Source organism: Panthera uncia, chromosome D1 (genome assembly GCF_023721935.1).
Source record: "Panthera uncia isolate 11264 chromosome D1, Puncia_PCG_1.0, whole genome shotgun sequence".
Classification (NCBI taxonomy): Eukaryota; Metazoa; Chordata; class Mammalia; order Carnivora; family Felidae; genus Panthera; species Panthera uncia.
The window spans coordinates 105187282-105208171 of NC_064808.1; the positions used below are offsets into that span (position 1 = coordinate 105187282).

The 20890-nt window shown below is 41.6% G+C and overlaps 1 protein-coding gene across 2 annotated transcripts in view; it reads left to right on the plus strand.

Annotated features, from left to right (window-relative positions):
- Positions 1 to 2837: 2837 nt before the first annotated feature.
- CWF19L2 (CWF19 like cell cycle control factor 2) overlaps positions 2838 to 20890 on the plus strand; it is a 176065-nt gene continuing 158012 nt past the window's right edge. Inside the window, exons 1-3 of one of the 2 annotated variants that reach the window (XM_049621379.1) lie at positions 2838 to 3088; positions 4883 to 4993; positions 9030 to 9152. In XM_049621379.1, the coding sequence (XP_049477336.1) occupies positions 2870 to 3088; positions 4883 to 4993; positions 9030 to 9152 (453 nt within the window). In that variant the 5' untranslated portion in view covers positions 2838 to 2869. The remainder of the gene's footprint in view (positions 3089 to 4882; positions 4994 to 9029; positions 9153 to 20890) is intronic. The other variant, XM_049621389.1, reaches the window with a different exon arrangement.

Here is a 20890-nt window from a genome sequence, read left to right on the forward strand (position 1 = left end):
TCTTATTTGTAAATAAGGATGTCATGAGCAAGTCTCATCTAAATCACATGGGAAGGATGGTTCTTTACAGCAAGCCATTTCCTGGCACACAAATGGATAGGTGGATTCCTACTCCTGACCTCTAAAACGACAGCTGTGTCCAGGAGCACAGGGCTCAGGTAAACCTCCAAATGGTCAAAGTGAAGATCTGGGCATTAGATACGATCATTAACATTGGGGGATTGCTGTTTCTAGGTCCTCTTAATGGACAGAGCTGGGGAGACAGGTGATACAGATACACAGAAATGTTTGTATTTCTATATCTACCTGTAAATACTAACAACACGAATGCTTACAGATACCTCCAAATCCAATTCAACACCACAGTGTCCATTAGAGTTTGCTTCATTTCTATACACAGTAAAACCTTGGTTTGTGAGCCTAACTCGTTCTGAAAACATGCTTGTAATCCAAAGCTCTTGTATATTAAAACGAATTTCCCCATAAGAAATAATGAAAACTCAGATGATTTGTTCCACAACCCAAAAATATCCATATAAAAATGATTACAATATTGTAATATAATACAAAAAATAAAGAAAATGGAAAATATAAAGAAAAATAAACAAATTAATCTGAACTTGCCTTTGAAAACCTCGTGGCTGGTGTGAGGGAGACAAGAGAGTGTAGGACGACTTTCACTATCACCAACGGAATCACTGCTGTCTATTGGCTCAATGGAATCTTCTTCTTTTAGTGCAACTTTAACAAGGAACCAATAACCTAGAATGAAGCAGTGCATTCCTAAGCTTACTCTTGTATGGAAAAGCAAAGGACTGTCCATAGGTGCTTTTCTTTTTACTTAAAATTTTTTTCTTTAAAATGGTTATTTATTTTTGAGAGAGAGAGAGAGAGAGAGACAGAGCATGAGTGAAGGAGGGGCAGAGAGAGGGAGACACAGAATCTGAAGCAGGCTCCAGGCTCTGAGCTGTCAGCACAGAGTTCAACGTGGGGCTGGAACCCACGAACTGTGAGATCATGACATGACCTGAGCCCAAGTCGGATGCTTAGTTGACTGAGCCACCCAGGCACCCCCATAGGTGCTTTGAAGTGACAAAAATACAATAGTGCCCGTGTGGACACCTTCCAACGTTCTGGAAAAAATCACTGATTTCTGACAAACACTGTGGCCTGAGACCGAGCAATTGAGCATGGGAGATGATTGCCCATTCCTGCAGAGAGAGAGAGCGAGAGAGCGAGAGAGCGAGAGAGAGAGAGAGAGAAAACCATTGGCTCAGTTGTGATCATGTGACACTTGGCATCACATACTATTCGTATTCCAAGACACTGCTAGTTTGTCACGTTAAAATTGATGAGCAGTGTTTGCTCATCTTGCAGAACATGTTATTCACAATCCAAGGTTTTAATGTATTTTTAAAATTTGAGACAGAGAGAGTGTGAGTGGGGGAGAGGGGCAAAGGGAGAGAGAGAGTCCAAAGCAGGTTTCATGCTCAACCCAGGGCCCCACCCAGGGCTCAATCTCACAACCCTGGTACCATGACCTGAGCTGAAATCAAGAACCGGTGGCTCAACTGACTGAGCCACCCAGGCACCCCTTCATTTCCGTATTTGAAACTCCATTCGACAACAGGGATAAAGCTAGTATATTAACGTCTTTGTGCAAGTATCCAAGATATAATGAGTATTTGTTGCCATCATGGTTCCCTTCCTGGCATGGAGGCCCTCCTCACCCCACTCGAGCCCTGACATCCTGTGCTAGGTATCCCACTCAGGTTCCAACAGTGTTAAGTAGGCCACCCTCCAACTCAGATGTACTCCTTCCTCACCTGCTTGGGTCCTGACACCCCGGTCTCAGCTGTCCCTCTGCCACAACAGCACTCTTCTCAACCCTCTTGTGCTGGGAGCATTCCTTCCCATTGCCCCCTAAGTATGCACACCTTGCTTAGCCCACCCAATGAATGACTTCCAGGCTGACATGTACGGGAAGGGAGTGAAAAGGAGAGGAATTGGAAAAGAAAGATGACCTAATAAACCCGATGCGAATCTGATTTCCTTTCTCTTAAAACGGAATCAATCTTCCTTCATTCTATTTGTTCTATAACACACACGAATTCCATTTTATTATCATTATTTTAGTTTATTTTATAGGTGAAATTGTTGCTTTTATTTAATGGAATATATGAACAATGAACAGGTGAACACGATTTAAAAACTATATAAACATATTCACTTAGGTCATAGAAGAAAACCTATTTTTTGTCCTCAGCAACCTTTTAGAGACTAATCTCCATGTGTTTGATTACTGATGCCACACTTATTTATATTTACAAAAAACAAAACAAAAACGCAATTGAATCGATCTTTCTGCCTGTATTCTCCAGATACTGTTTTCCCTTTAAAATCCCAATAGTTTTCCTATAATAGGTCTCATTGCTCGCTGTTTTGGGTTGATTTTCCCAAGTACACAGCGCGTACTTTTAGTAAGTAGGTTTATGGCTTTTTTATTAAAAATAAGTTTTCTTGAATTGTAGCAAAGCACCGAAACTGCACAGCAACTGGTCTTTCCTGCCCCCTTTCAGGCCATCCCTCCTGCACAGGGAAATTCTTTGCCCACAAGGGCACTTTGGTGGGAAATTTCGAGATGTAGGGATTTCTACGGGCTTTTAACTCGTAGATTTTAAGAGGATATCGAGGAGAATGCCGTCGGTGTCGTGCGAAGCGCGTAACAAACGCAGTGTGACATTTCTCCTGCTCGAGGAGATTCCAATTTGCGAAGGGAGCACAGGTCCTAACTTCATTCTGCAAAGTCTCCCCTGAAATCTGACATCCGCGTCAGCACCTGAGCCTTAACTGACGCTCACACGCGCGCATGCTCCGTTGGTGTAGCAGCGCCCCTCCTTTTCCGCCAGTCGGAAGTCCCGTTTGTTTATTAAATTACGACAGTCGTAAACTGAGATTTTTGTGCCGGCTTCCTAGTTTTACGACGACAGCAACAATGGCGGCCACCAGTGGCAGGTTTGAAAGTGAGAGAAGTATTGAAGAACGTAAAGAACAGACCAGGATGGCCAGGGCCGAGGTGTTGCGCCAGGTATTTCCGTTTTGGGGGTTTTGGAGTCATTTAGAATTGGGAGTGGACGGTTCCTGGGAACTAGGCCTCTGGCTGTCTTCCTAACCCCCTCTCTTCTTTCGCTACCTCAATGTCTCTCCTAATCTGGGTGAGGGTCTCCCTTTGGGATGCGCAAAAAGTCTTGGTTATCTCCCGCCTCGGAGATGCGTTGGCAGTCTCTAGTTGCGCATTCTCTTTTTAGGAAGACCTGTTTCTTTCCTGAGTTTACTTACTTTTGAATTTCTCCATTCTTGATATTTCCATCACTTGGCTACCAGGGGCAGCACCCTTTTGGGGTACTCTGCCACTAATGACGGCTCTCCCAGCGCGTTTCACAGCCTTGGTCCTCGCCCCTCCTGTATCTGAAATAAAAATTCCCGTTTTCAGAAATACATGTGAGGCACATTGCAACACTGTTTCACGCTCTTGTCTTACTATTGATATCAGTTGGAGGGTTATTGTAAATCCTTACTGATCAATGCAAAGATTGACAGGAGAGACTCGAAAAAGGTTAAGACACATTGTATTTCTAAGGTTGAGATGCATAGAGGTAACCTGTAAAGAATGGAGGAAGTAAACTGTATTATCTGACAAGATGTAAGAATGAAGGGGAAAAGTTGTGACTGGAGAGCAGCATGGGGTACAAGTGGGCGTTTTTGTTTTTGCTTAAGATGGAATACTTTTAAATGAATACCGATGAGAAAGAGCTGGTAGAGGGGAAAGGCATAATGACTATAGCCAGATGTCAAGGGGAAGAGGAGGCGATTAGTGTTGGACAGGTGAATGGTTGGTATTGTTCTCTGATTTCAGCATACTGTAACATACATGTATAATAAATATTCTTCATCCTTGCTCTTTTGGTATCTCGGGCAGTTTTTGGAGGGAGTAGGATTTGTAAGCTAGGATAAATTTTATAGTAAAGGGGACTCTGGATGACTCAGTCGGTTAAGCGTCTGACTCTTGATTTTGGCTCAGGTCGTGATCTCACGGGTTCTTGAATTTGAGTCCCATGTCGGGCTCTGTGCTGGCAGTGTGGAGCCTGCTTGTGATTCTCTCTTTCCCTCTCTCTGTCTGTCTCTCCCCTGCTCATGCTCTCTTGCTCTCTCTCTCTCTCAAAATACATAAATAAACTTAAAAAAGCTTTTTTGTAGTAGAGATACCCATAGAGTTTGAGAAGGACAAAACCAGCTTTGGAATTTGGAGAGAGAATGAAAAGGCAAAAGCAACCTCCTAGGAAGAACTTATTTTACTTGACTAATTGTTGAAAGATGAATACACATTAGTAACACGATCATCTGTTTTTAGAAAGATGATTCTTCCCGAAGCATTTGAGGGCATGGGTAGAAGAATATGACATTGCAGATTGAAGGCATTGCCATTCTCCTAACAGTCACTGAAGTCCCAGGCAGTAGCAGTGGGATGGTGAAAGAAAAAGAGATTCAAGTCCTATTTAAGACAGGGAGCTTGGGCAGAGGGGGCGGTCTACTATAGATCCCAACATTCTGTCCCTGATTCATTAGAGACTGGTGATGTGATTAGTAATGTGGAAGGAGAGGGTTTAAAAAAAAAAAAAAAAAAATATATATATATATATATATATATATATATATATATATATATATATTTTACCCCTATACTTTGGTAGAAGCAAATTCCTGTCAGGGACAGACAGTGATTTATGAAACTTTATATGAAAGTGGAAAATGACTTTGTTTTACTTTTTTTTGGGAAAAATAATTGGATCATTTGTTAATTTTTCTTTTTTCATTGTTTTAGGCTAAAGCAAATTTTGAAAAGGAAGAGAGGCGTAAAGAACTTAAACGACTTCGGGGTGAGGATACATGGATGCTACCTGATGTGAATGAGCGAATTGAACAGTTCTCACAGGTTAATACTAACAGGTTTACTTGATGTAACAAATCTGTCTTTTTTTTTTTGCTCTTATTCAAGTTAATATTGGAAAAGGAACTTTATTTATTTTTTATTTTTTATTTTTCAATATATGAAGTTTATTGTCAAATTGGTTTCCATACAACACCCAGTGCTCATCCCAACAGGTGCCCTCCTCAATACCCATCACCCACCCTCCCCTCCCTCCCACCCCCCATCAACCCTCAGTTTGTTCTCAGTTTTTAAGAGTCTCTTATGCTTTGGCTCTCTCCCACTCTAACCTTTTTTTGTTTTTTTCCTTCCCCTCCCCCATGGGTTTCTGTTAAGTTTCTCAGAATCCACATAAGAGTGAAACCATGTGGTATCTGTCTTTGTATGGCTTATTTCACTTAGCATCACACTCTCCAGTTCCATCCATGTTGCTACAAAGGGCCATATTTCATTCTTTCTCATTGCCACGTAATACTCCATTGTGTATATAAACCACAATTTCTTTATCCATTCATCAGTTGATGGACATTTAGGCTCTTTCCATAATTTGGCTATTGTGGAGAGTGCTGCTATAAACATTGGGGTACAAGTGCCCCTGTGCATCAGGACTCCTGTATCCCTTGGGTAAATTCCTAGCAGTGCTACTGCTGGGTCATAGGGTAGGTCTATTTTCAATTTTTTGAGGAACCTCCACACTGTTTTCCAGAGTGGCTGCACCAATTTGCATTCCCACCAACAGTGCAAGAGGGTTCCTGTTTCTCCACATCCTCGCCAGCATCTGTAGTCTCCTGATTTGTTCATTTTGGCCACTCTGACTGGTGTGAGGTGATATCTGAGTGTGGTTTTGATTTGTAGTTCCCTGATGAGGAGCGACGTTGAGCATCTTTTCATGTGTCTGTTGGCCATCCGGATGTCTCCTTTAGAGAAGTGTCTATGCATGTCTTCTGCCCATTTCTTCACTGGGTTATTTGTTTTTCGGGTGTGGAGTTTGGTGAGTTCTTTATAGATTTTGGATACTAGCCCTTTGTCCGATATGTCATTTGCAAATATCTTTTCCCATTCTGTTGGTTGCCTTTTAGTTTTGTTGGTTGTTTCCTTTGCAGTGCAGAAGCTTTTTATCTTCATGAGGTCCCAGTAGTTCATTTTTGCTTTGAATTCCCTTGCCTTTGGGGATGTGTCAAGTAAGAAATTGCTACGGCTGAGGTCAGAGAGGTCTTTTCCTGCTTTCTCCTCTAGGGTTTTGATGGTTTCCTGTCTCACATTCAGTTCCTTTATCCATTTTGAGTTTATTTTGTGAATGGTGTGAGAAAGTGGTCTAGTTTCAATCTTCTGCATGTTGCTGTCCAGTTCTCCCAGCACCGTTTGTTAAAGAGACTGTCTTTTTTCCATTGGATATTCTTTCCTGCTTTGTCAAAGATGAGTTGGCCATACGTTTGTGGGTCTAGTTCTGGGGTTTCTATTCTATTCCATTGGTCTATGTGTCTGTTTTTGTGCCAATACCATGCTGTCTTGATGATGACAGCTTTGTAGTAGAGGCTAAAGTCTGGGATTGTGATGCCTCCTGCTTTGGTCTTCTTCAAAATTACTTTGGCTATTCGGGGCCTTTTGTGGTTCCGTATGAATTTTAGGATTGTGGAAAAGCAACTTTATATACAGTTTTCACAAGTTACAGAATGAGTATTACATAGTTGGCATTACTGACTGGTTTTATCTCCCTGGCAGAAATAATATATTTTAATATTTTTGGACATTATAATAGACAGATTTTGTTACTTGAGTTGATGGGTAGGAAGCTTAGCAAATTTCTGGCCCGCTTATATCAAGCTTGTGGATCTAAACAATTACACCCTTTAATATTTTTTTAAATTTATTTAAGTTTATTTATTTTGAGAGAAAGATAGTGGGAGAGAGAGAAAATGTGTGAGCAGGAGGGGGGCAGAGGGAGAGGCAGAGAGAGAATCCCAAGCAGGCTCCATGCTTTCAGTGCAAAACCTGACATGGGGCTCAAACTCATGAGCTGTGAGATCATGACTAGAGCTGAAGTCAGATGCTTAGCTGACTGAGTCACCCAGGTGCTCCTACATTTTATATGGCCTAATAATCTTCTATAAATTCTTACAGGGCCATAGAATAATATATATATATGTCTGTATATGTACACACACAAACAGTTTGTGTATAAATGTATTTATTGGATTATATCTGTCAGAAGACTCTACAAATAAATTAAAACTAAAACATCCCCCATATTTTCCTGATAAGGTATCTCAGCTCTGTGACTTATTTGTGGGGCATATATAATAGATGCCCACATCTAAATCTCAGAGGATTTTATTTCAATGTATTTGTTGTCTCATTTCATGAAAATATGGTTTTTGGAATACAGATTTGTTTTTCCTCAAAATACTTGTTTTATTTTTTTTAATTAATTTTTCCTCATGATCCATTTGCTCAAATTACCTCTGATGCTTTTATTTATTTATATATTTATTTATTTAAAGAATATAATTTATTGTCGAATTGGCTAACATACAACACCCAGTGCTTATCCCAACAGGTGCCCTCCTCAATGCCCATCACCCACTTTCCCCACTCCCCTACCCCCTTTACCCCTCAGTTTGTTCTCTGTATTTAAGAGTCTCTTGTGGTTTGCCTTTCTCCCTATTTGTAATGATTTTTCCCCCTTTTCTTTCCCCCATGGTCTTCTGTTCAATTTCTCAAGATCCACATATGAGTGAAACCATATGATATCTGTCCTTCTCTGACTGACTTGTTTCACTCAGCATAATAGCTTCCAGTTCAATCCACTTTGCTGCAAATGGCATGATTTCATTCTCGTTGCCAAGTAGTATTCCATTGAATATATAAACCACATTTTCTTTATCCATTCGTCAGTTCATGGACATTTAGGCTCTTTCCATAATTTGGCTATTGTTGAGAGTGCTGCTATAAACATTGGGGTACAAGTGCCCCTATGCATCAGCACTCCTGTATCCCTTGGGTAAATTCCTAGCAGTGCTACTGCTGGGTCGTAGGGTAGGTCTATTTTTAATTTTCTGAGGAACCTCCACGCTGTTTTCCAGAGTGGCTGCACCAGTTTGCATTCCCACCAACAGTGCAAGGGGGTTCCTGTTTCTCCACATCCTCTCCAGCACCTGTTGTTTCCTGAGTTGTTCCTCTTAGCCACTCTGACCGGTGTGAGGCTTTGATTTGTATTTCTCCCCTTGGAGAGAAAGTCTCCCCTTGGTGGTGGTGGGGAGAAAAATAGCGACACCCAGTCTCTCCTCCTGTGACTGAGTGTCCCAAACCACTCTGTTCCAGCCGTTCTTACTGTGCTGCGGATGCAAACAAGGCGGTTTGTCCTGCTCCACCGACTCCCATGCCTGGGGCTTGGCTGGGACTCAAACTTCCGCTCCGTGCGCCTGGGTACTGGGGAAGCACCGCTCCACGCCGCCAGATATGTGGTCCCCGACTGGCGGGCACAGCAGGCTTCGTCCTCTCCTGCAGCACTCCAGGGAGGGGATTGCTTTCTCCTACTGCAGACTGCATCCCTGACCTAGCCACTGAGCCTGGGGCTGGCTCTCTCCTTCCCAGTCACATGATCTGGACACCTGACCCCAGTCCGGAGCAAGCCCCACAGTTAGAGATGGGCTCTTTCTCCGTCCTGGTTTGAGGTTTTTCTCTTGTCCAGATACAGTGCTATGCTTCCCCAGCTGCACTTTCTCTTCCCTTTGTCTCTCTGCAGAAGGGGATCCCTCCCCTCCTTTCCTTTTATCTCTCCCAGTTCAGAATCACGCACTTACGGCCCGTCAGGGTGTCCCTGTGGGTCCCTGGAAGCGACTGTCTCTTTTCCTCCCGGACTCTCAGAATTCACAGTCCTTTAGCTTCAACGCTGCTTTGTTTGATAGACGAGGGAACTTGGGATCCCCCTACTTCTCCGCCGTGTTGGCCCCTCCTCTACTGGGTGATTTTTCAAAATGCTTGTTTTAAAGTAAGATAAAACTAAATTCCTTTCTCACCTCTTTAAAATGATTATTTACAGGAACACTCTGTGAAGAAAAAGAAGAAAAAAGACAAGCACTCAAAAAAAGTAAAGAAAGAGAAGAAAAAAAAGAGTAAGAAACAGAAGTATGAAAAAAGCAAGGAGTCAACTGATAGTTCATCGGTAAGTATGTATTAAAGCCAGCCAAAGTAGCTGCTTGAGAAAATTGTATTTGAAGGAATGATGTTTAGGAACTTAAAATATATGAGAACTTAAAAAACATGACTAGTTAGGGTATGAAAACGCCTGGGAAACTTCGACTTGGAGATGTCCAGGAAATACTGGAAACATGAATCTTAGGTTACAGAGAAAGGTAGGAGGATGGAGTTAGAAATTGGGAGTCATTGCTCTGTGAAGCCATGAGAATAGATGAATTGTCCAGGGACACTGAAGAAAAAGGGGGGCACAACACTGAAGAGCCAGGCAGGAGTAAAGGCTGTTCAGTAGAAGTAGCTGGAAAGTGGAAGGAGCTGCAGGGAAAGAGCAGTTGTGTACACATAAGAGAAAAGAGTTTTAAGACATTTGTGAGTCTGCTACTCTTGTTTATTTTTTTTAGTAGAAATTAACAATTCTTTAAAATAGGACATGGTAATATATTTATCTTCATGGTCAATAGGATGTGGCCCCACTGTGTCTCTAGCCAGTTCTGGGATGAGAGGACTCACAGAGGAAGGGAAAGCCTCTCATGAGTATTTTCAGGAAGAAAGAGGTACATGGTGCTTAGAGAGCTATGGGCTATAGATGTTGAGGGATGGTTTGGTTTTCTAGGTCTGATCTTCAGAGGGTTATATGTGCAGGTGAATCACCAAATTCCCAAGTCTAGCCCTCTTGCCGTTTCAGAAACTGAGCGTGTGGCGGTACCCCTGAGATGATAAATGGCTCGTGGAAGCCTGTCTTATGTGAGAATGCAGTTTATTAATTCACAGTGGATACTTTATCCACACTGGATACTTTGGTCAGGTAGCCAGCATATTTTGTAGTGGTAGGAATACTTAGGTTTTACAGAAAAAATTTTGTTAAATATAATTCAGGACGAAGTGAGTTGGAAAGTCTTAGAGCAGGAAGAAGGTAGAAACAGTGTTTCTACAGCTCTGTGTTGAGTTGCTGGTCCTGTTGAGAAACTGAACGAAGTGAGTGATCCTCTTTGTGAAAATAAGTTTGTATTTAAAGTTGTTTATTTCAGTGGGATTTATGAAACTCCCTGGGGTTTAGGCAGAGATCACAGGTTCGGCATCCCTGTCCCATGGGGATGGATCTGGCAGGCGGAGTAAACATTTAATAATTTGACTCAGGGTGCTTGCTTCCTTTTAGAGGCACACTGCCTGTTATTTCTCTTTGTTCTTCCCTAGAAATACAGTTGCCCCTTGAACAGCATGGGCTTGAACTTTGTGCATCCGCTTACAAGCAGATGTGTTTTAGATAAATATAGTACAGTACTCTATTTTTTCTTCCTTATGATTTCCTTTTCTCTAACTTACTTTATTGTACGAATAGGTGCATAATTCATATAACATACAAAATACATGTTCGCTGATTATGTTATCGGTAAGTCTTCAAGTGCACCCATAGGCTATTAGTAGTTACATTTTTGGGGAGTCAAAGTCGTATGTGGATTTTTGACTATGTGTGGAATCAGCACCCATAATCCCCTCGTCATTTAATGGTCAGCTGAATAGATAAGTCTTTTTGTTGCAACATACAACGTGTACACTTTTACATATATAATAAGTTGTATAACTATACCTTGGAGAGAGTTGTTTGAGTGAAAGGTCAGTGAAAGCACAGAGAGTTCCAAACAAGATGAACACAAGATGGTGTCTACACCATGGCACCAAATAATTAAAGTGTCAAAGGTTAAAGATAAAAAGAGAATCTTAAAAACATCAAGAGAGAAACAAAAAGTTACCTACCAGGGTAAAACCTATAAGGCTATCTATCAGCTGATTTTTCCTCAGAAAATTTGCAGGCCAGAAGGGAGTGGTATGACATAGTCAAAGTGCTGAAAGGAAAATGCCTACAACCAACAACATTCTCCCTGGCAAGGTTTTCATTCAGATTTGAGGGAGAGATGAAGAGTTTCCTAGACAAACAAAAGATAGAGGAGTTTATCACTACTAAACCAGCCTTACCAGAAGTGTTAAGGGGACTTCTTTTTTTTTTTTTAATGTTTATTTATTTTTGAGAGAGAGAGTGAGAGAGAGAATGAGTGGGAAAGAGGCAGAGAGACAGAGACACAGAATCCAAAGCAGGCTCCAGGCTCTGAGCTATCAGCACAGAGCCCGATGTGGGTCTTGAACTCACAAACCGTGAGATCATGACCTGAGCTGGAGTCAGCAGCCCAACTGACTGAGCCACCCAGGTGCCCCAAGGGGACTTCTTTAAGTGGAAAAGAAATGGCCATACTTAGACATAAGATTAATATGAATAAAAAGATGTAAAATAGGACAACACGTACATAAAATGTGGGGAAGGGAGTAAAAAGGGAAGAGAAGGAGAAAAAGATTTTTTTTTAAGAAAATGTTTGAACTTAGATGACCATCAAATTAATATAGACAGCTGTTTACTTAGGATGTTATGTATGAACCTCATGCTAACCACAAACCTGAAACCTATGATAGACTCAAAAAGTGAAGAGAAAGAAAGCCAAACAAAAGACTGTAAATAATCATTTGATCACAAAGAAAGAGCAAGAGAAGAAAGGAAAGAACTATGAAAACAATAGAAAACAAATTTTAAAAATGGCCATAAGTACATATCCATCAATAATTACTTTATTTTTTTAATATTTATTTATTTATTTATTTATTTATTTAAAAAAATTTTTTTTAACGTTTATTTATTTTTGAGACAGAGAGAGACAGAGCATGAACGGGGGAGGGTCAGAGAGAGGGAGACACAGAATCGAAACAGGCTCCAGGCTCTGAGCTGCCAGCACAGGGGCCCGATGCGGGGCTCGAACTCACGGACCGTGAGATCGTGACCTGAGCCGAAGTCGGCCGCTTAACCGACTGAGCCACCCAGGCGCCCCCGTTTTTTTTTTTTTTTTTTTAACGTTTATTTTTGAGACAGAGAGAGAGACAGAGCATGAACGGGGGAGGGGCAGAGAGAGAGGGAGGCACAGAATCAGAAGCAGGCTCCAGGCTCCGAGCCATCAGCCCAGAGCCCGACGTGGGACTCGAACTCACGGACCGCGAGATCGTGACCTGAGCCGAAGTTGGCCGCTTAACCGACTGAGCCACCCAGGCGCCCCCGTTTTTTTTTTTTTTTTTTTAACGTTTATTTTTGAGACAGAGAGAGAGACAGAGCATGAACGGGGGAGGGGCAGAGAGAGAGGGAGGCACAGAATCAGAAGCAGGCTCCAGGCTCCGAGCCATCAGCCCAGAGCCCGACGCGGGACTCGAACTCACGGACCGCGAGATCGTGACCTGAGCTGAAGTCGGCGCTCAACCGACTGAGCCACCCAGGCGCCCCCGTCAATAATTACTTTAAAAGTAAATGGCCTAAATGCTCCAATCAAAAGACAGAGTGGTGGAGTGGATAAAATACCAAGAGCCATCTGCAAGAGACTCACCTCAGACCTAAAGATCCACCACGCAAATGGAAGTGGAAAAGTAGACTGGGGTAGAAATATTTATATCCAATAAAATAGACATTAAAACAAAGACTACAACAGAGACAAGGGCATTGCATAGTGATTATCCAGTGATTCCACTATTGGGTATTTACCCAGGGAAAATGAAAACACTAACTCGAAAAGATATATGTACCACTATGTTTACTGCAGCATTATTAACAACAGCTAAGACTTGGAAGCAGCCCAAGTGTCCATCAGCGAATGAATGGATAAGGAAGATGTGGTACACACACATACACACACACACACACACACACACACACACACACAGAGGAATATTACACAGCCTTAAAAAAGGATGAGATTGTGCCATTTGAGACAACATGGAAGGACCTGGAGGGTATTACAGTAAGTGAAATAAGTCCGACTGAGAGAGACAAATACCATATGGTTCTATCATAAATGGAACCTGAAAAAGATGAATGAATGCACAAAAAGAATAAGAACTGTAAATATGGAGACCAAACTGATAGTTGCCAGAGGGGAGGGGTGTAGGGGGGTTGGGTAAAATGGGTGACTAGAAGAGGGAGGTACAGGCCTCCAGTTAAGGAATGAGTAAGTCACGGGAATCAAAAGCAGAGCATAAGGAATACAGGCAGGGATGTAAAAGCAATGTAACGGGGCAGATGGTAGCTACATTGTGGTGAGCACAGCATAATGTATAAACTTGTCAAATCACTAAGTTGCACACCTGAGACTAATGTAACATGGTAGGTCAACTGTACTAAAAAAAGAAAGAGAAAAAAACCCTCATGTGTAGGCTAACAATAAGTATCCTTTGAATCTTGGACTTTGGAAAAAAACAATTACTCTGACTTATTTTTGGGCCCAGCCTCTGATCTATCTTGATGAAAATTCCATGTGTATTTGAAACAAGTGTGAATTCAGCTGTTGGTAGGTGTAGTATTCTATAAATGCCAGTTTGGGAAAGTTGATTAATAGTGTTAAGTATTTTATATTTTTATTGATTTTTGATTTTTCTCTTCTGTCAGTTATTTTTTTTAAAAAAATTTTTTAAAAGTTTATTTATTTTTGAGATAGAGAGAGACAGAGCATGAACGGGGGAGGGTCAGAGAGAGGGAGACACAGAATCTGAAACAGGCTCCAGGCTCTGAGCTGTCAGCACAGAGCCTGATGCGGGGCTGGAACTCACGGACCGCGAGATCGTGACCTGAGCCGAAGTCGGACGCTTAACCGACTGAGCCACCCAGGCGCCCCTCTTCTGTCAGTTATTGAGAGAGCAGTATTAAAATCTCTAACTGTAGTAGATTTTTGTCTATTTCTCCTTCAGTTTTGTCAGTTTTTGTCTTATGTATTTTGAAGTTTACTAAGTATGTACACATTTCGGATTGTTATATCTTTCAGATGAACTGGCCATTATATTTTTGTGAAATGTTTCTTTTTATCTCTAGTAATACTTTTGTTGTAGGTAACTTTGTTTCATGTTAATAAACTTCAGTTTTGTTATTTGTTTTTTCATTTTTTATTCCTTTATTTTTAATTTCTTTTGTTTTTATTGAAAGTATTCTTGTAGACAGTGTATATTTGGGTCTTGCTTTTTTATCTAACCTATCAATTTCTTCCTTTTTAATTAGAGGCTTTTCTGCACTATCTAATATAGTAGCCATATGTGGTTTTTAAAATTTTAATTAAAATACATTAAAGTAATATTAAATTGAAAATTCATTTCTTCATTCTCATTTGCCAAATATTTTTTGTAAATTTTTTTTAATGTTTATTTATTTCTGAGAAAGAGAGAGAGAATGCGAGCAGGGGAGGGACAGGGAGAGAGGGAGACACAGAATCCGAAGCAGGCTCCAGGCTCTGAACTATCAGCACAGAGCCCGAGGTGGGGCTTGAACTCATGAACTGTGAGATCATGACCTGAGCCGAAGTCCGACGCTTAACCAACTGAGCCACCCAGGTGTTCTGCCAAATATTTTAAGTATTTAGTTATCACTTATGGCTAGGTTATGCCCACTGTATTGGGCAGTGTAGTATAGAAAAATTCTATTGGATAACAGTGGTTTAGATCATTTACGTTTAATGTAATTATAGATCTTTCTTGACTTACAGTTGGGTTATGTCCCAACAAACCCACTGTAAATTAAAAATATCGTAAGTCAAAAATGCACTCTATACACCTAACCTACTGATTGTTACGGTTAAGTCTAGCCCACCTTAAATGTGCTCACAGCGCTTAACATTAGCCAATAGTTAGGCAAAATCATCTAACACAAATTCTGTTTCCTTAGCTCAGTAAGATTGTCATATTCAGCTCGAGTCAACCCTTTCTTGTGCCTTGGTCTGGAAAGTGCTTTGAGGCAAAAAGCTGTGGAGATAGTAATGGTAACATTCACCTCATTTGTTTCCCTTTTCAGGGATCACGGCCTGGTATTACCGAGATTCAGTGTTCCGAATAGAGCTTCAAACATTTTCCATTATTATTTCTATTTCTGTGTATTTCTATTTTGATGCCATTTATTTTGTCACGGCCAGAGGCAGAAGTCCTTAAGTTCCTTTGATTTTTACTGGTAGCACTTTGCTGTCTGGGTTCCATCTTAGAGATTTTGGCTGATAGGATCAGGGGTATGGTTATTATAAAGGCTGCATATGAGAACAAGAGTTCTGGGAGCTCTGTTAGGTCAAGCACATTAAGCTTGATGGTGTAGGAGTTCTTCAAGGTAAAATGGAGGATTGAAAAACTGAAATCCGCAGAAGGACTGAGGTCATAGCATATTGGGGAGAGAGAAATAGCAGCCATGCTGAAGTAGTGAGCTGACTGTGCAATGGTGAAAGTGAGAAACAAAGTTAACAGACAGGGAATGAAGGCAGGCGCTTTGTACACAATGGTGCAGGTATCACCGTTCTGTAAACAAATAACAAGAATACTAAGTGTATCATTGATGCTTCTTTCCTTCAGTGCCTGGTATTTAATGCTTGAATGCTGCCTGCCGATTAATGTTTCTGATTAGGGCTATTGGAAGGGTAGGAAAAGAGGATTTAGTTAATTTTAGGTACACCTTTATTGCATGCCAACTCTGTCAGACACTGGTATAGACACACGGAATGTAAAAATAGTTTTTTTTTTCAGGCCTTTGGAGAACTCATTTTGTAGCTAGATAAATAGATACATAATTTCAATATGCAGTCTCCTGATGCCAAGACAGAACAATGTATTAAGGGAAAGAGGATTTCATCTGCAGACTTGTTGGGGAGATAATATTTGAGTTGAGACCTGAATAATGACTAAGAATTAGCCAGGCACAGAAGGTTATTGGCATTTCATGCACAAGGAATTGTGAGAGCAAAGGCCTGGAAGTGAGATAACATGGTGTATGTGTGTATGTGTATATGTAAGTAAATAGAACTACGAACAATATGATAGCACTAGGTTACAAAACAAGGGGGGAGTGGATGGTGATGAAAATGGAAGAGTTGATAGGGCCTGTAAACCAAGAGCTCTGGCGCTATTCAGTAGGAAGTGTGTCCTCTAATTAGGTTCATTTGCATTTACCAGAAAATCTCAGAGTAGCCATAGGTTAAACAAGATAGTTAACTTTTCTCTCTCATGAAAGAATCAGGTAGGCAGTCTGGGACTCGTGTGGTCTTCCGAGACTAAGGCTTCTTCTGTTTTGCCCGTCCCTCATCTTTATAGCATTACCTCTTCATCTAGGTAACAAGAAAGGGGACCCTCTCTTTCATAATTTGTCTTCCAGAAAGTCCCACATAATACCTTCATTTCAGTGTCATTGGACACTTGACCGTAGGGCTTTGCTTTCCAGCAAGGGAGGCACGGTAGGTCTCCCAATGAGATTGACTTCTGTTGGTAAGAAAGAAGAGGAGCTTTGTCACAGGGAGCCATAGAAGGGGTCATATGTGCCCTTTCTGTTTCTCCAGATGTGTCTAGGGTGGAGATTGGAGAAGGAAGGACCGGCGTCCAGGTTATTGCAGTTGTCTGGGTGTGAGATAAGATCTGACCTAGGATGCTTCAAGGATGGACAGGAGAGGTGTGTATTAGTCGGGGCTTTTGGTTCCAGGCAATAGAGATAAAACAAATTGGCTTATCCAGAAAAAGGGGGGGACACTTTATGTTATTTTTTTTTAATTTTTAAAAATATTTATTTGTTTTTGAGAGAGAGAGCGAGCGGGGCAGGGGCAGAGAGAGAGGGACACACAGAATCTGAAGCAGGCTCCAGGCTCTGAGCTGCCAGCACAGAGCCTGATGCAGGGGCTTGAACTCACAGACCCCAAGATCATGACCCGAGCCGAAGTTGGACGCTTAACCAACTGAGCCACTCAGGCGCCCCAGGGGGGCAATTTGTTATTAGAGTACAAAAGTCTCGTAGTACCTCTAGGTGTGGGAATGAAGCTGGCCTTCAGGAATGGCTGGAACTAGAGTTGTAATGCTTTTATGAGTTGTCTTGCCATCTTCCATTTTTGTTTTCCTCCGAGTTCACTTTTTTCTTGGTAACAGATCAGTTTTTTGCTGAATTCTATCCTCATGGCAAAAATGGCTTCTGCCAATGCATTTCCAGTTCTCTTTAGTTTAGAGCAGCCCCATTTTGTTTTGATTTCAAATTCCTGGAGAGTAACTCAGATTGATATCAATTGGGTCAGAATCCTACCTTTGAACCAATCAGTTATGGCCAGGGGTGGAAGTGGGGTCCCATGGTAGGCATGTGGTGTTCACTGGATGATGTATTTGAGAAAATATTTTGGAAATGAAAATAGTAGGTTTTGATGGGAGGGGCAAAGTTGATCCTAAGATTGTTGACTTGGTTAAGTGGGTGGTTGGTGGTACCAGGTGATTCAGTTCAGCAATTCAGGAGGAGGAACAGGTTTTGTGGAAGAAGACGGTGGGTGTATGTTTTGTGTTTATTGAGTTCAGCATGGTATCCAAATATGGTAGGTAGTTGGTTAAATCACCGACACTTTGGGTAGACCAATTTGAAAGATATCAGCACAATTGATGGTAGTTCAAGGCATGAGAGTGGATTTAATGGCCAAAGGGGAATGTTGAGAGATTAAAAAATTAGTGTGCCAAGAAAGGAACCCCACACAGCATTGATATTTAGGGGCTGAGCAAAGGAGGAAAAATGCGTAAGGGAAATGGAGAAGAAAGCAAGAATGGAAGCAGAACTGGGAAAGGTCCTGGAAATCAAGGAAGTTGAGTTATCGAGAGTTGTATTCAGAAACGTTCTGCTGCATTGGACAAAGTGGCAGCCGGTGGTGACCTTTGAAGAAATTTCAGCAGATTAGTGAGAACCTTACCCATATCGTAGAGTTTTGTGGGGATGTGAAGGCAGTGGCTACAGACTACTCTTTGAAAATTTTGGCTTAGAGTAAAAGTTGGAAGATAAATTGCTGCCAGGGGGAGACATAAGGCCAACAGAGGTTCCTCTTCTTCACTCATTTACACACACATACCCACACACATGCACACACACATGCACGCACACACGCACATACACACACACACACACACACACACACACACAGGATGGAAAATGCTTGAGCATATTTCTAGGCCAATAGAGTGCTTCTTGTAGACCAGGCTACAAGAGAAGGAGATAATTGATGGTGCATTGTCCTGGAGGAACAGGAATGGTTGGGACCAAGATCTTTGGAGGAGCACCTGCCTTGAATAGGAAGAATTAACAGGAGGAAAGGAGATGCACAAGTGTACATAATTTTGTTGGGGGTTGGGTAGGAAGTTAAGGTGGCATCATTTTGCTTGGTCAAGGAGGAGGAGAGATCCACTAGCTGAGTATGTGGTGAATGGGGTTTGATAGAAAACTTGAGGAAGATGTTGAAGAATATAATAAGCATCACCTCTCTGCTAAGGTGTTAAACTATGTCCTTGGGGATACGAGCTAGGGGAGAGCAGAAGCGGTTTTTGTCTTCCTAGAACTTACTGCCCAGTGGGAGAGTGAGACATCAATCAGATAGTTACACAAGTAAATGTAAGAGTGATACATCTTCAAAGGGGAGTGAGCCAGGGGAATGAAAGGGAGAACTGACCAGGGGCCAGTAAGAGGAATACTGGTTGTGAATGAGAGTCTAGCTCAACTGAAGTTGTAGGTCATGATATGGAGTGGCCACCGGTTGTAGCTGTGGTTAAGCAGCTGGTGGCTCTGATCACTGACTCGCAGGTGATTGGTTAGCAGCTAGTAGGATGCAGAAAATCTGTGGTTTTAGAGGAGGGCCTTTGAGGGGCGCCAGGCTGGCTTAGCCGCTGGAGTGCGTGACTCTTGATCTCGGGGTTGTAAGTTCGATCCCCACACTGAGTGCAGAGATTACTTAAAAATATAAATCTTAAAAGGAAGGCCTAAATGTCCATCAACTGATGAATGGATAAGTAAGTTGTGGTTTATATATACAATGGAATACTACTTGGCAATGAGAAAGAATGAAATCTGGCCATTTGCAGCAATGTGGATGGAACTGGAGGGTATTAAGCTGAGTGAAGTAAGTCAGGCAGAGAAAGACAGATACCATATGTTTTCACTCATATGTGGATCTTGAGAAATTGAACAGAAGACCACAGGGGAAGAGAAGGGGGAGAAATAGTTGCAAACAGAGAGGGAGGGAGGCAAATCATAAGACTCTTACATACAGAGAACAAACTGAGGGTTGTTGGGGGTGGGGGAGAGGGGAAGGTGGGTGATGGGCATTGAGGAAGGCACCTGTAGGGATGAGCACTGGGTGTTGTATGGAAACCAATTTGACAATAAATTATATATATTTTTTTATTAAAAAAAATTTTTTTTTCCTAACATGTATTTATTTTTGAGAAAGAGAGAGACAGAGTGTGAACGGGGGAGGGGCAGAGTGAGAGGGAGACACAGAATCCAAAGCAGGCTCCAGGCTCCCAGCTGTCAGCACAGAGCCCGACGCGGGGCTCGAACTCACAAACTGCGAGATCATGATCTGAGCTGAAGTCAGACACTTAACTGACTGAGCCACCCAGGCATCCCTATTTTTTTTTTTTTAAAGGAAGGCCTTTAACAGAATCCTGTGGAAAGCTAATGTAAACATTTTTTTTTTTTTTTTTTTTAGCTTGATGTTAGCAAATTGGCACCCGAGGGATGTGCTTTCAGATTATAAACTTCCTTTCAGTGGGTAACAGCAAGTGGTAGGAACCAGGCTGCTAAATTGATCTTTTTAAAAAGTTTTTATTTAAACTTCAGTTAACATACAGTGTTCTGTTAGTTTCAGGTGTACAATATAGTGATTCAACACTTCCATACAGCACCCTGTGCTCATGACGACAAGTGCACTCCTTTCTAAGTTGGTTTGACAATGTAAATAGGACTAGACCAGAAATATGTTCATAGTGGTTATCTTAAAAAGTTTTAACTATATATGTCAGTAAGTAGCTCTAATGTTTCTGTAAGTCCAAATCAAGGTCTGAATGAATGAATGAATGAAGTCTGCTTTGTATTGGGAAACAGTTGGCACTTGAGATGCCAGAGACAAATATGTTTTCTCTGAGTAGATTATACCTTTTACCAGACATATGTTTGTTCTCTGGTTAGGTAATTATCAAGAACTTTGTGTAGATAGGGGGCGCCTGGGTAGCTCAGTCAGTTGAGCATCTGACTTCGGCTCAGGTCATGATCTCGCGGTCTGTGAGTTTGAGCCCCGCATCGGGCTCTGTGCTGACAGCTCAGAGCCTGGAGCCTGCTTCAGATTCTGTGTCCCCCTCTCTCTCTGCCTCTCCCCTGCTCATGCTCTGTCTCTCTCTCTCAAAAATAAATAAACATTAAAAAAAAAAAAAGAACTTTGTGGAATGAAAAAATATTGTTCTCATTCAGGAGACCCACCTTTGCTTCCCTTGGCCTCCAGGTTTCTCTGTGGGACATTAGCAAGTGTTGTGTGCTAGGTGATTTCTAGGGTCTTTCCTACACTTCCATTGTATAGCTCCAAAGAGATTTTAGAGCCAGACACATCTAGGTTTCTATTCTGGTTCTCCTGCTTGGATACCGTGGAACTTGGGCAAGTTACCTAATTTGGGGAAGCTTTTTCTTATTTGTAAAACCAAATAGTATTTTATGTAGGGTTGTTTTAAGGAGTCAGCTTGAGAACATATGTGAACGTACTTATTACAGTACTTAACATAGAAGGAGTTGATTGATGTATTTGTGGAAAACAAAATCCAGAACTTGGCATAATGCTGAGCACATAGGGGATGTTGGCTAAATACTTCCTAGCTGATTTAATA